We start from the raw sequence: 14,343 nt of genomic DNA, 5'->3' as shown, positions 1-14,343 counted from the left end.
AAGACGTGCACAGTATCGTGAGCTGCATTTATTGTACTGCACTGGTACCTGTCAGGGACCCCAGGACGCTGTCCAGCCTGTGTCTGGGAGCTACAATGCTGGATGCATACCCCACACCCTCCCCTCCTGGCAGCAGCTCCCAGCACCCCTGAATGGCACAGCAGCCAGGACCCCAATGGGTGATTATCCCAGAGAGAACTGTAGTGACACAGGGGCCAAAGCTGGCTCCCTCCTCTTTTGTTGGGCTTGCAGCATTTTTTTTTTTCATTAGTTGTCAACACCTTAAAAATAGGGATATTTCACATAAAAGCCTGGATCTCTGGCTTCTCCAGATTTCTGACATTAGACCTGCATTCCCACTTTATAGCAATTAGCCACAACTAAATGACAGCCACCAACTTCAGATGGGGACCTGTACTTTGCCAGTCCCCACCACTCTATTGCACCTCAAGGTCAGCTGCCATTATCAACTTGATGGTCCAAATATTTTTCATCATAAAGCCATGTCTTTCTGTGTAGTCTTCAGGAACAGTAGGGAAGTCAGTTGCACTGCAAAGACCTCACAAGTCAAAGGCCTACTTCATTCATTTATACAACCTTAAGAGCATCTGAATAAGAGATCTGTGAACCAGCCCAAATCCCTTTTTATCCACAAAGGGCACCCTAGGGATGGGTGCGGCAGTCACTCCACACACACCCCTTCATGCAGCTAAGAGGCAGAGCTGAGAGCAGCAGACTTCACAAGTCTAAGCCAGTTGCTCCTTTCGAAGTTCTCAAATTCCCTGAACCCAAAGCACTGGTAAGCTGGGTGGACACACCAGGCACTTGGCTGTACCAGAGTGAGGTTGTGGACGAAGCAGCCAGACCCAGGCAAAGCTTGCTGGTGCGCCCTCTGGTGGCCATGAGGCAGCTCTGCAGGCCTCCATGAAGATTTTCGATTCGATTCCAAGTGAGGCCCTGCGTCAACCACCATGGGTCCCAAAGCAGGCTCCCCGCAACCCCATGTGTGCCAAGTTTTCAACTTCCAACTATTTCCTTCCCCAAACATTCCTGATCTCCATTCCACCCCTCAGCCACTCTCCTGGGCACCCATCTCAGTCTCCAGTGTGGCTGGACTCCTCCTAGGCTGTGTGGCCTCTTCACTTCACGGCAGGGTCCAGCCTCCCCATTCTTCACATTCTGGTGCCTCGCCCCAGGCTTAGCCCACGGCAGCCTCGCGGTGTTTGCAGGGAAAAACCCTACAGCAGTGGGGAGGCCAACCCCAACCTATAGGGTGAGCAGCACAGGCCAGGTGGGTCCCTCAGAGAACAGGAAGCACATGTCCCAGGAGACGATGTCCCAAGAGCTGCTGTGGCCAGATGGCCAATCTTCACAAGAAGCTGGGGATCTGGACTTTTATACGAAATACACCAAGTTTTAAAGGTTGGCTCAAATGTATATACTACCCAGGCCAAGAAAACACATTGGCGGATGGCTCCAGGCCAGGGCCCAAGATGGAGAGCTCTGCTGAGAACCTGCAGCTGACAGAACCTTTAAGACGCCGGGCGGAAGCCAGTGGTTTTCAAGGTTTTGTTTATTTGAGTAGTCTGTAGCCATCATCATGTTTGATCCTGAGAGGCAAGCAAGGGAGAGAAAAACTCTTGGACCCATTTTAGAGTCTGAGACATTGAGGCTGAAGTGGGCTCCTGGCAGGGTCAAGGTCACAGCTAGTGGAGAGAGCTCTGAGGTGCATGAAGCTGTGTCCCACGCAACAGCAGGCCCCAAGCCCACCCCACCTGGCCTGCCCCCTCTTAGCTGTGCCCTTCCTAGTCCCCTGGAGAGCCAACCACCCAACAACAGCTGAGATGGCAGCTCCCTGTGCACATCCACTGGCCACACCCACCCTCCGTGCACACAGCTACAGGACAGGCAGCCCGGGCAGAGCCATGCAGCTCTCTCCATGGGTGCACAGCCCAGAGGCACGCAAGCCCCATGTGGGGTTCAGGTCCAAGCAGAAACATCTCCTGCAGCCTTGCCCATCACAGGGAGAGTTGGGGGGGGGGGTCCCTGGGTCAGCCAGGCGAGTGGCCATGGCCAGCGAGGCAGCCTCACCAGTTGGCCTTCACTGCCTTGATGTCACTCACGAGGTTCTGGGCCAGGCAGATACCAAAGATCTGTAAGACGGAGAGCAGGTGAGGGAGAGGCCAGTGGCAGGGCAGGTTGTCCAGGGCAGAGTGAGGGCATGCAGGGCCACAGCGGTACCTGGAGGAAGGCGATGCCCACAAAGATCCCCGCCACAATGATCAGGTTGTCCTGCAGCCACTTTTCAAACTGGCCCACGCAGCCTTTGGTGTGGATGAAGCCCTGCTGCTCCAGCTCCTGGGGACAGATGGGCACCAGGCTCGGCTCAGCCCACCCACCACCACTGTAGGCCCCATCTCCGTCCAGCTTGCTAAGCTCAGCCCTGCCCAGGACCTTACACCTTAGTGTCTGCAGCCTGGAGCTCCACCGCAGGGCCTTCTCCTCACTGGGGTCTCAACACACATAGCTTCCCCTCCAAGAGCAGGGGGGGTGGGGGGGGGGGGTCCCTGGGTCAGCCAGGCGAGTGGCCATGGCCAGCGAGGCAGCCTCACCAGTTGGCCTTCACTGCCTTGATGTCACTCACGAGGTTCTGGGCCAGGCAGATACCAAAGATCTGTAAGACGGAGAGCAGGTGAGGGAGAGGCCAGTGGCAGGGCAGGTTGTCCAGGGCAGAGTGAGGGCATGCAGGGCCACAGCGGTACCTGGAGGAAGGCGATGCCCACAAAGATCCCCGCCACAATGATCAGGTTGTCCTGCAGCCACTTTTCAAACTGGCCCACGCAGCCTTTGGTGTGGATGAAGCCCTGCTGCTCCAGCTCCTGGGGACAGATGGGCACCAGGCTCGGCTCAGCCCACCCACCACCACTGTAGGCCCCATCTCCGTCCAGCTTGCTAAGCTCAGCCCTGCCCAGGACCTTACACCTTAGTGTCTGCAGCCTGGAGCTCCACCGCAGGGCCTTCTCCTCACTGGGGTCTCAACACAGATAGCTTCTCCTCCAAGAGGCCTTCCCTGACTGCCCTGCCCCAATCCCATCACTTCTCTGATTTTATTTTCTTCCAAGTGCTTAGCTGAAATTGTCACATTACTGTTTGTATTTCTTTATCCATGTCGTACCATTTTCTCCCTCTAGTGGAATCCACTGCCTTGTGTTTGGCAGTACCAAGCCCTGCGTGCCTCCTAGGACTCAGCATCCCCTCCCCCGAATCCCTGAGGCCTTCTAGAGCCTATAGGGGAGCCCCTCCTTCCGACCCCAGTGCCCCCAGCTGCCCCCAGCCCTGTCCCCTCCCCTCTCACCAGTTTGAGCCGAACATCGTAGCCACACTGAGTGTTGAGGACATCTTCCTGAGAAGAAACAGGCCAGTGAGCAACTCAGTAGGGGGGCATCCATGGGGTCTCAGGGGAAGCAGATGGAACCGTGGATTCCGCTGCGTCCATCGCTCCTTAAGCTATAGCCTGGCTGGGACCCGTGCACCTCTTTCCCGGATGCCAGGGCGCATGGCCACAACACCAGCTTGAACTGCTTCAGTTTTAGGAGCCCTGACTGCTCGAGTTTTGTAAGAATGGGAAGAAACCTGGCCCTCGTTGTCCCTGTGCACTGTGACTGGAGGGGTGTCACCGAGAGAAGCTTCTGCTCTAAAGAAACCCATAAAAGGGTCAGAACCCCCAACCCTGCCACCCCAGCATGGTGGCCCAAGAGGAGCAGCCCCTATCCAACATGCCTCAGCACTGCCCATGGACACAAACTCCCCAGCCCGCAGGGCTACTCCCATGTAAGCTGACCTCCCCCGACATCCACATCCACAGCCCCCAGAGCAGGGTGGTGCAGAGCAAGCCCGGGGATGGGTTCTTCCCAGACTGGGCCTGCGAACTGCGAGGCCCACCCCTCCTCACCAGGCCTCACTCACCACAGGGTCCCTGACGCAGCAGGAGAAGGGCACCCCGCAGCGCTCCCGGCTCGGGTTCACGTCAGTGCAGTTGAAGTAGATATTGAGGTTCCAGTCGTTGGGCCCTCGGGCTCCGCAGCAAGACCACTAGGGGGTGGGAGAAGAACCCCAGGTGAGCCAGGCCCGGCCCAGGAGCCCCATCCTGTTTGGGCTGGCCGGGAGGGGGCCTAGAGGCGGCCAGGCGGGCAGGTAGCTCCGCCACAGACAGGCCAGGCCTGGGCTCAGGGCCACCAGAGCATCTTGAGGCTCCTGCCTGGGTTGGTGGGGGCTGGGTGGAGCAGGAAGGGGCTCCTGAGCTTGTCCCCTAGTCCAAGAGAGGCTGAGAAAAGGAAGGGAGGGGGCAGGGATAGTGGCCCAAGGACTGTGGCTTCCTCCAGGCCACCTTGACGGGTTCGAGTTTCAACTAACCCTGTGGGGAAAGGCACCACTAAACCCCACATCTGTGACCCGTCTCCCCACACTTGCCCCAGCGATTTTTACAGAAGACCTTCTCTCTTCCTCTCTGCGGGGACAGGAGGGCAATCCTGCCACCCTCACAATGATCCCATTCCACTTCACAGATGCTGCTGTCAGCACCTGTATCACCATTACCCCTACCCAGCACATCGTGGGGCTGCAATGAAGCAGGGGGCTCATGATCTAGTGGGGAGACAGGAGCACACAGCCTTAACTCACTGACATGGCACAGGCTGCTAAAAAGCTGGCCCTCAAGGGACCAGCTCAAGGCTGCCCCCGAGAGGCCTTCGCCTTCTCCGAGCTTCCCCATTTCAGCCCTTACCACAATTTATAATTCTACACACACACACGCACATGCACACACACATACACACGTTTGTTTGTTTTGCTCTTTTATCATCTGTCTCTTCCCCCAGACTACCATCCCCACAAACACAGGTCCCAGCTTTTTTCACCTCTGAATCCCCAGCCCCTAGCCCAGAGCCTGGCACAGAATAGGTCCATAACAATTCTGTGTTGAATGAACAAATAAATCACATCCTAACCACCTGCCTCTCTGTTTACTTCTGCCCTGCGTTGAGAGCTCCTCAAAGCAGGCACCGGCTCCGGTTCACCTCTGGATCCCAGAGCAGTTCTTGGGGTGGACGGCACCAAAGGAGTAGGACTCTAAGCGTGTGAGTGGGTGAGAATGTGCAGGCGGGAGGTGTCTAGGATTTTGTGAACTGTTCACTGACTGCTTCTTCACAGGGGTTAGGTTTGCAAGCTTGAGGGCAGAGCTTCTGGGGGGTGGGTCTCAAACTCGAATATGTTCAGAGGCCAAACGAATAATATAAATGAGGGAAGAGGGCCGACAGGTATAATAAAATAGAGTGGCGGGGACGGGGCAAACAGTCCCTCTACCAGCAAAGGGGGCAGTGGCAATGTAGCGCCAGCCCATACTGTGGGTCCAGTTTAGTAGAAGAAATCTATATTTTTATGCCACGTTTCCTCCTTTAAGTGTTCTGTAAGCCTGGCCTAGGAGCTGCCAGTTTGGATCCTCTGGCCTCTGTTCCCCAATGCTGTGCCCATGCAGGGCTAGGCACATGGAGATCACGAGGGGCTGGCTTCCTCTCAGACAGGGGCCCTCCTGGCTCGCCTCCTTGGGGCCTGCCTGGCCTGGTGGGCGAGGGAACAGACCCGGCACACAGGGAGCTTGCTCCCTCATTCATCTGCCCGGCAGGTGCCTCCTGCATGTGGTCAGAGCTGGATGCTGGACTTACGTATTCCTGAGCAAAGTCAATGAGGTTCTGGAGGTCAATGTCGTCCCGATAGGCCTTGACATTGTTGTTGATGAAGAGGTTGAGCTGGTCTCGAATCCAGTCCTTGAAGGCGAAGGCCAGGATCCCTGTTGCCAACTCCAGGAAGAAGATGAGGCCAAGGAACACGGAGAACTGGGGTTGGGGGCACACAGACAGTGGGGGTCAGAGGTACAGGGTCTGGGGTTGCCACTGGGTGGGGCTCCAACCTCCTGCACCCCGACCCAAGACAGCCCAGAGTCCCCACCTTCTATCATGTTAGTATTGTTTTATGATGAAAAAAGATAGTGCTGTTCTTACCTACCCTGTTGTCTTTGAGAAACCACTCTCCACACACATTCAGTTTCTGCGGCTCCGAAGGAGCCACCTCCACCTCTTTCCCCATTCCCACTCCCACATAGAGGACTGGGCATGCGTCAAGATCCCACCAACCAGAGCATTACCTCCCCTGTGACCGCAGGGATTGGTCCAGAGGCGGCCAATCAGGACTAAGGAGATGCAATTGAAGTACTTGGGCAGAATGGTTGGGAAGGGAGAGCCTCACTCAGCCTCTAGCAGGAGTTCCTGGGAGGGCAGCTTGAAGCCAGCACCCACCCATTCCTGGACATCTTTCCACCCCAAGGGGACTGGAGCCAACCCAGAGGGACAGAGCTGAGAAACAGAGCGACTAGGACAAGTGACACTGTGGTGGCTCCTGGATCCAAATGCGCTGGCAGCTAACATGCCCCTGGGCTTTCTTAGTGGCCCTTTTAGCTTAGGCCCCTAGGTTTAGGTCCCGTACAACAGAAAGGATACTATAAATGTGGAGAATACAAATCTAGTGATCATTGTTACAATAACATAATAATAAAACTACCATTATTAAGCATGAACTATGCAAGAAGTGGGTGGGAGAAGGTTGGGATCCCCAGTGGGAGGGCACTCACAAACTTGAGCAGGAAGGTGTTCTCCCGGAGGGCCCCAATGCAGCCGGCAAAGCCCAGCACTGACATGATGCCTCCTACCACTACAAACAGCCACACGGGGTCAAGGCCTCCCAGATCTGTCAGCGCCGAGATGTTGGAGAGAACACCCTGTGAAGGGCGAACAGAGGCAAATGGTGGGGGGGCTGACCCTCCCACCATCTTGACCCAGAGCAGCCCCACACCCTACCCCACCACCTTACCTTCTCACCCCAGGCCCAGAGACCAATGGCCAGGAACAGGGCTCCCAGCACCTGCAGGAGCAGCAGCAAAGAGCTGAGGGCTGGGGCACCAGCATCCTTTCCCACCCCCAGCAGAGCCCCCTCCCCCCTACTGCTCAGGGTCTTCAGGAAGCCAGGGGGAAAGAGAGAAAGAGGGTAAAGGGCTGTAAATGGGATCCAGGGTCCTTTTTTTTTTTTTAACATCTTTATTGGAGTATAATTGCTTTACAATGGTGTGTTAGTTTCTGCTTTATAACAAAGTGAATCAGTTATACATATACATATGTTCCCATATCTCTTCCCTCTTGCGTCTCCCTCCCTCCCACCCTCCCTATCCCACCCCTCTAGGTGGTCACAAAGCACGGAGTTGATCTCCCTGTGCTATGCAGATGCTTCCCACTAACTATTTTACGTTTGGTAGTGTATATATGTCCATGCCACTCTCACTTTGTCCCAGCTTACCCTTCCCCCTCCCCGTATCCTCAAGTCCATTGTCTAGTAGGTCTGCATCTTTATTCCCGTCTTGCCCCTAGGTCCTTCTGACCATTTTTTTTCTTTAGATTCCATATATATGTGTTAGCATATGGTATTTGTTTTTCTCTTTCTGACTTACTTCACTCTGTATGACAGTCTCTAGGTCCATCTACCTCACTACAAATAACTCAGTTTTGTTCCTTTTTATGGCTGAGTAATATTTCATTGTATATATGTGCCATATCTTCTTTATCCATTCATCTGTTGATGGACACTTAGGTTGCTTCCATGTCCTGGCTATTGTAAATAGGGCTGCAATAAACATTTTGGTACATGACTCTTTTTGAATTATGGTTTTCTCAGGGTATATGCCCAGTAGTGGGATTGCTGGGTCATATGGTAGTTCTATTTTTAATTTTTTAAGGAGCCTCCATACTGTTCTCCATAGTGGCTGTATCAATTTACATTCAGGGTCCTTTCAATCTTCCCAAGAATTCATCTCAGTGTTTCTTACCACAGGACACAGCTTGGAAGACAGAACCGTCCCCAGCCCTAAGACGGACAAAGGCGGGCCCCTTCTTAGAACTCAGAATTGGAGCAGAGGATGGCCAAAACATTTCCACCAAGCAGCAGCAGCTGTTTCCTGAGCCTCTGTTCTCACCCCAGGCCTATGTTAGGGTTCCAGGCTCCTGGCATCCTCTCTGCCCCCTCCCAAGTCTGGTCCTCCTGCTGCCCTGCAACTCTGTGACTGCCACCTCACTCCCGTCCCACCCTTTCAACCTCTATCTGGCAGAGTACATGTTTGTAGTTCACAGCCAAAGACCCCTAAATGACAGGGAATCCCAATTCAGCCCCAGATCAGCAGAGGGGTACCAGCCTAGGCCTTCTAAACACCACCCACTATCCCACCTCATTTCCGTACTGGGAAGAGCCCTGGATATCAAGGGCAGCTGCCTGAACCCGGGCAGGACATCTAGTCTCAGAGGGAGAGTGCCCCTCTGGCCCAAGCCCAAGGCCGTGACCCCACCTCTTCAGACCTCCCTCTCCCACCTGCTTTCTCTACAGGCTCCTTCCCCTCAGCACAGAGCCTCAGTCAGCTCCACCCCGGACCTGCCACCTTTAGCACCTTCCCCTCTCCAACCCCAGGCTCCGCCCACTGCTGTACTCTTTTTCTAGAAATATTTTTCCTTCCCTCCCCCACACTGGATCTGGGATGTGAAACCAAACATCACTTCTCCTGCCTCATCCCACTTGACCCGCCCATGGCCTTTAGGCGAATGATCACTACTTTCTCTTTCCCAAACCTCTCCACGGTTCACACAATGCCGTTCCTCCTCCTGCCCTTTCTCAGCCTCCTTCCTACAATGCTCTGCTTCACCTGCGCCATGCACATGGCTATCCCCCTCCCCAGCCAGGTTCCAACCTCAGCCTTCTACCCTTCTTCTTCTCACACTCATCTTTCACCCCATCGTGACACTGGCATCTCCTGATCTCCACCCAAACCTCCCCCCGGCTCTAGAGCCCTTAGTCCACCTGCCTGCTGCAAACGCCTCCATGTCCCAGGATCCATTCCATGCACCAGAAATACATCAGGGAATAGGACACATGAGCTCTCAGCCCTCATGGAGTTTACACTCCAGTAGGGGAAATCCACAGTGAGCAAACAAGGTAATTTCAGATACCAACAGAGCCTTTAAAGAAAATCAAACAGGGTGATGAAATGGGGAGTTAATAGGGTAGTGGGGGCATGTTTCAGTTAGGGAGGATGGTGACATTTTAGCTGAGGTTTGAATGATGAAAAGGTGCATTGAAGAGAAGAGAATTCCAGGCGGAAGTACTGGCAAAGGCCCAGAGGTAAGATCATGTTTGGCGGTGCAAGGGACAAACTGAAGGGCAGCAAGGCCAGACACCACAGGGTGCTGTGGGCCATGGGGAGGAGTCTGGACTGTATTCTAGTGAGAAAAAACTGGAAGGTTCTGAGCAGGGTAACATAAGGGTCTGCCTTCCATTAAAATAAAAAAATCTCTGGGCCTGTTTCACAGGTACCTCCTTCAGGCCACCTTGACCCAAAACCAAACCCCCAAGTGGCCCAGTCCTGTCAGTTCAGCCTCATAGCTTCCCCTGGAGCCTTCCTCACCTTTCCCACCTGCTACCACCCCAACTTTGCCCCAGCCCTCCTCCCTCGTCTCCCTACCTCCAAACCCTGCCCCTCACTCACCCTCCCCGTGTCAGCCAGGCAGATCTGCCTCCAAAACAGAAGCTAGAACATACCCATCACCCAGCACTGAAGCCTTCAGTGCTACCCTCTGCCCTCAACATAAAACTCAAACTCTCTGCCCAGACCTGGGGCCTTTCACACTGGGACTCCCCATCCTGGGGGACCCTGGAACAAGCCTGGGTCTCTCATGCCTCTCGCCCCTTGACATCCGGGGCCTCCCTCTGCTTAATGTTCTGCCTCACCTCCATCTACTGCCCACTGAGCTGTCACCTTGGCTCTGCACTTACTGGCTGTGTGACTCTGGATTAAAAGATTTAACCTCTCTGTGCCTGTTCCTTCACCTGTTAAATGTAGATAATAAAGTAGCTGCAAGAATACAGTAAGTTATAATTCATTTAATCTGCATAACAGTCCTGAGGGGCAGGCTTCATTATCACCCACTTGCTGCCAGGGAAGCTGAGGCCCAGAGAGAAGTGACTTGCCCACTGTCTCACAGCTAGGCCTGCTTCACCCAGAGCCTCAGACTTCCCTGACTAGTGCTCTCTGCACATGGCTCACACCCTCGAGGCTGGGCACTGCTGGGGCCAAAGGACACCCACATTGCATGAGCAGCATGTGGGTAGAGGGCAGTGCCACTGAGTCCTGCTAAACAAAACTGAATGGGTCTGGTATTCTGACCCAAGACGTCAGAAGCAGAGACTGCAGAGGCAGCAAGTAGCCTTGGAGATATGGGATGGGGAGGGAGAAGGGAAAGATGACTTGGTGGGACCCAGGGCTACAGATGCCACCCAGGGAGGGGCACCAGCATCTCCCTTCTCCAAACAGTGGTAGCCCCGCCCTGGAGCCTCGGTTTGGTCAGCTGTGGATGTTGAATTCTGTTCCCCAGGGTCAGCTCTCCTGGCCTCTCATCAGGAAATATCCCCTGTCCCCGGCCGAGAACTAGGGCGATTGGCCCTCCCAGCCCGCAATCCTCTTTGGGGTGGGGGTGGGGCTTCGACCTTTGACCTACCCTCCCCCTTTGTAGGGCAGCAGGCCCAGGTACTGGAGAGGTAAAGGGGCAGGAGACGGGATCCCGTCCTTCGAGGAGGCTCTCCTCCCTACGGGTAAAACCAGGGGTGGGGCTCCGCGTATCCCCGACACCCCCGGGTAGCAAGGGGGCTGGGAGGGAGAGGGGGCGCCCGCACTAAGCGTGCCCGTGGGGTCTTCACGGAAACACCTCCCATTTCTCCGCCGGGCCTCGGGAAGACCCCGGAAGACTACCCCCCCCCCAACTACCGCAGTGGCTGGGACCCATCCCCTGCAATCCGAGCCTCCCCCTGGGTGGTCCTGGGGGTGGGCGTGGAGGTGCGAATGGGAGGAAGGAGTGGGGGGACGGTCCCAAGCCCTTGTGGCAGAGAGTGTCTCCCCCTAGTAGGGTACTGAGCCTCCTTCTCCAGCCATCCCCACCAGCACAGGGCCCAGAACCCACCCCGCTCTCACCCAGAATACGATGTTGAAGCCAAACAGGAAGTATTTCCCGCAGCAGCCGACCTCGGGTTCCTGGAAGTGCTGGTGCTTGCCAGGCATGTTGAGCGGCCGCCCGCCGGCCTGGGAACCGGAGCCGGGGGCTGGGCCCAGCCCTCCGCGGGCCGCCCGGGGCTGGAGCCGCCCGGGGCCTACCCCGGCGGCTGCGGCTTCATGGCCTTGGCCACCCAGAGCGCCCGTCGGGCCCCGCCCGCCCCCCAGGGTCCGCCCCGTAGGGACCGCCCTCGGCTCCCGGACCGCCCCCTGCTTGGTCCCCCTCAGAGCCCCACCTCTAGGCCTGACTCCGCCCCCTCCAGAGGCTCCTCCCCCAGCCTTACTCACTCCCCTTTGGAGCCCAGTCTCTGGGCTTGGCTACGCCCCCTCCCGACTGTCCCCTCCGGACCCCACCCCCATACAGGCCCCTCCCCACAGCCCGACTCAGCCCTCTCGGAGGCTAACCTCTAGGCCTGACTCCTCCCTGTGCGCTGGCCGCTGCAGCGTCCTTCAGACCAACCTGAGATGCTGAGGGCGCCGCAAGTCGCAGACACGGAAGACCCCGAGTTCCCCCCACACCGCAAAGCTCAAGACCAGCGCCACCCCAATCCCCCGCCTTGCCGTCTGTTCCCATCCCTGGAGAGGAGTAACTACTGAGCTGGTGAGCGAGAGGATGGTTATATGGATGGTGTTTTTAGCACACGTGCAGGACGTTTTATTGCAGTGGAGTCCAATCAGAAGCGCTTTTTGGGTGCTGGGATGAATTGGGAGATTGGGATTGACATATATACACTTGATACTATGTATAAAATAGATAACTAATGAGAACCTACTGTATAGCTCAGGTAACTCTACTCAATGCTCAGTGGTGACCTAAATGGGAAGGAAATCCAAAAAAGAGGGATATTTGTATACGTATAGCTGATTCACTTTGCTGTACAGTAGAAACTAACACATTGTAAAGCAACTATACTCCAATAAAAATAATTTTTTTAAAAAAGCGCTCCTCACTGGATGGAAATTCTTTTTTTTTTAATTTATTTATTTTATGGCTGCGTTGGGGCTGCGTTGCTGCGCGCGGGCTTTCTCTAGTTGCTGTGAGTGGGCTTCTCATCGGGCTGGCTTTTCTTGTTGCAGAGCAGGCTGCAGTAGTTGTGGCTCACCAGCTCTAGAGTGCCGGCTCAGTAGTTGTGCCTCGCGGGCTTAGCTGCTCTGCGGCATGTGGGATCTTCCCAGACTAGGCTCGAACCCATGTCCCCTGCACTGGCAGGCGGATTCTTAACCACTGTGCCACCAGGAAAGCCCCAGAAATTCAGTTCTACCTCTACTGGTTCAAACTCAGAGCGGATGACACCTGGGTCTTGTGAGGGCCACTCCTGCTGCTCCCTGCCCCTTCAGTTTTGCCAGGGGCATATACTGCATCCCCTGGCTCAAGCCCCTTTGGGGGTTAAAGCCCCCCACCCACCGTCTAACCCCTCTCCCCCCTACCAGCTTCCACCCTGATCAGGCTCCTTGGTACCTGGGGGGTCTCACATGAGCCCTCTCAAGGCAGGACTAGAGCAGATCAAGGTTAGAGGGGCCTGAATTTTACTCAATTTTAGAGTCCTCTTTAAAAATAATTCTGGTTTTGTTTAAAAGTATTTATTTAGGAAACAGAAAGGGGCTTAAGCTTCATCACCTTCCAGTTAATCATCGTCTAGCAGAACCATAGTAAGGCCTGACCACCTCTCCTGGGCCAGGGCCTCATCAGTCGCCCCCGCCCCCGCTCCCGCCCCTCTAGGGACCCACGCACAGCTGGCTGAGGGGAGGTGTGGGATACAGGGTAGGCTCCAAGGCTACAAATCTGAAGAGAGGCAATCCATAAAAGTTTTTAAAGCAGAGTGATCATTCGAGAGAGCCCCCCACTCCTGTCCCTGAGCTCCAGCTCTGGGTCAGCGGCCTTGAGCCCCCTCCCCCAAAATGGAAGAGTCTGGCCCTCAGGCCACCTAGCCTCTTTCCCCGAGGTAGGGAGCACGGAGAAAGGCCTGGATCCTAGGATTCTCTCCTGTTATCTTTCCACCTGCAGTTGAGCCCTCCTCCCACCAATAACTCACCTCACCCCACTCTACCCAACCCAACCCCCAGGGTGAAACAAGCCCAGGCTTTCCTCCACCGTTCCGTTGCCCTGGTCCCTCACATTGGGTACCCCACCAGAACTGCCCCTAGGCCTGGGCCCCAATTCACATTAAAGAGTGTTCGTATTCACTCCAGAATAGGTGAGAACCATGCCATCTGCCCCCAGCCCAGCCCCTTTTATACACACACACACACACACACACAGCAGTGGGAGACTCAGGGGCAGCCAAATGGGCAGTGGTGCCAGGGTCCCCTCACACCACAAATTTGTTCTTGGCTAGGGAGTTGCTCTTGGCGGCCGTGTCTGCGTGGGCCTGGTACCCAATGATGGTCTTTGTGGAGAGTCCCAGGCGCTCTTTGTAGACACGCCTGGGAGGTAAGTGGGAGAGGAAAGGAGGCAGGCAGTCAGCAGCAGGTCCTGGAGATAACGTGGGACCCTGGGTCCTTTGCTCAGAGCTCCTACCCTGGTAACTCCTGTTGTATTTGTCTTACCCATGTGGAAACCCAAAATGTGCTTAGTGCAAAGGAAAAGAGGTCTGTTAAGAAACAGTTTGAAATTGAGATGCCACACCCTTTACACAAGTGGGGAAGAAAGAAGGGAGAGAACAGCATGCAGAGTTCCAGAGGTCTCCCTTGCAGGCCAAACCACGCCCCTTCCACCACCTTCCCCTTCTCTCCTAGAAGAGACACAGCCCCCACCCTGTGCCAGAGATACCCCTCACCCAATGCGCAGCACGCCCTCCTGGTTCTCTGTCTCCCTCGTCCACACAGCAATCTTGTCCCCCTTGGTTCGGATGTTGATGACGGCCCCACACACGTCCTGGCTGTGCTCCTCAAAGCTTTCCCCGATCAGACACAGCAGCTGGAGCCAAAAAAAAAGGAGGAGGATGAGCCTTCCTGGCGGGCACAGAGTCTGCCCCCACCACCCTGAGACCACTGCCACACACCAGCCCAGCCCCTTCCCTTGGGAAGCCTCCCAGCCCAGCCCCCCACTCACCGTCTCCAGCCATAGGTGGTCCAGCTCACTGTGGCGCTGCTGCTTGGCGAGGCTGACCAGCCAGCGGCCACCCCGCCTAGTCCTGCTGTCTGCCCACCTTGGC

General features: G+C 55.6%; 2 protein-coding genes across 3 annotated transcripts in view; both read right to left on the bottom strand.

The window, feature by feature from the left end:
• Positions 1-1,547: 1,547 nt before the first annotated feature.
• On the bottom strand, positions 1,548-11,419 carry TSPAN17 (tetraspanin 17). Of its 2 annotated transcripts, XM_007463075.1 has the most exons (9): positions 11,111-11,419; positions 6,922-6,972; positions 6,683-6,829; positions 5,721-5,891; positions 3,967-4,092; positions 3,356-3,403; positions 2,763-2,879; positions 2,613-2,674; positions 1,574-1,610 (listed from the first exon to the last, which is right to left on the bottom strand). In XM_007463075.1, the coding sequence occupies exons 1-9, from the start codon at positions 11,195-11,197 to the stop codon at positions 1,574-1,576; spliced, it is 846 nt and encodes a 281-aa protein (XP_007463137.1). In that variant the 5' UTR covers positions 11,198-11,419. The 2 variants fall into 2 exon arrangements, with proteins under 2 accessions (XP_007463138.1, XP_007463137.1); XM_007463076.1 differs by lacking the exons at positions 2,613-2,674; positions 2,763-2,879 and adding an exon at positions 2,242-2,358 and having other exon boundaries at positions 1,548-2,153; positions 11,111-11,302.
• A 2,078-nt stretch (positions 11,420-13,497) lies between these two features.
• The window catches only part of EIF4E1B (eukaryotic translation initiation factor 4E family member 1B), a 6,164-nt gene continuing 5,318 nt past the window's right edge, over positions 13,498-14,343 (bottom strand). The window contains exons 6-8 of the mRNA XM_007463128.1: positions 14,241-14,337; positions 13,966-14,105; positions 13,498-13,612 (exon numbers count right to left, since the gene is read on the bottom strand). Coding sequence (XP_007463190.1) covers positions 13,498-13,612; positions 13,966-14,105; positions 14,241-14,337 — 352 coding nt within the window. The remainder of the gene's footprint in view (positions 13,613-13,965; positions 14,106-14,240; positions 14,338-14,343) is intronic.

The sequence above is a fragment of the Lipotes vexillifer genome, unplaced genomic scaffold (assembly GCF_000442215.2).
Source record: "Lipotes vexillifer unplaced genomic scaffold, Lipotes_vexillifer_v1.1 scaffold514, whole genome shotgun sequence".
Classification (NCBI taxonomy): Eukaryota; Metazoa; Chordata; class Mammalia; order Artiodactyla; family Lipotidae; genus Lipotes; species Lipotes vexillifer.
This window is presented reverse-complemented; position numbering and strand designations above follow the sequence as displayed.

What these genes read in the sequence shown, in the direction of transcription:
- TSPAN17 (XM_007463075.1), bottom strand. Translation starts at nt 11,197, where the DNA reads ATGCCTGGCAAGCACCAGCACTTCCAGGAACCCGAGGTCGGCTGCTGC. An exon ending in GCTTCAACATCGTATTCTGG is followed by an intron (nt 6,973 to 11,110) that starts GTGAGAGCGGGG and finishes CTGCTCCTGCAG; the next exon opens with GTGCTGGGAGCCCTGTTCCT. An exon ending in ACGATGTTCGGCTCAAACTG is followed by an intron (nt 2,880 to 3,355) that starts GTGAGAGGGGAG and finishes ATCTGTCCCCAG; the next exon opens with GAGCTGGAGCAGCAGGGCTT.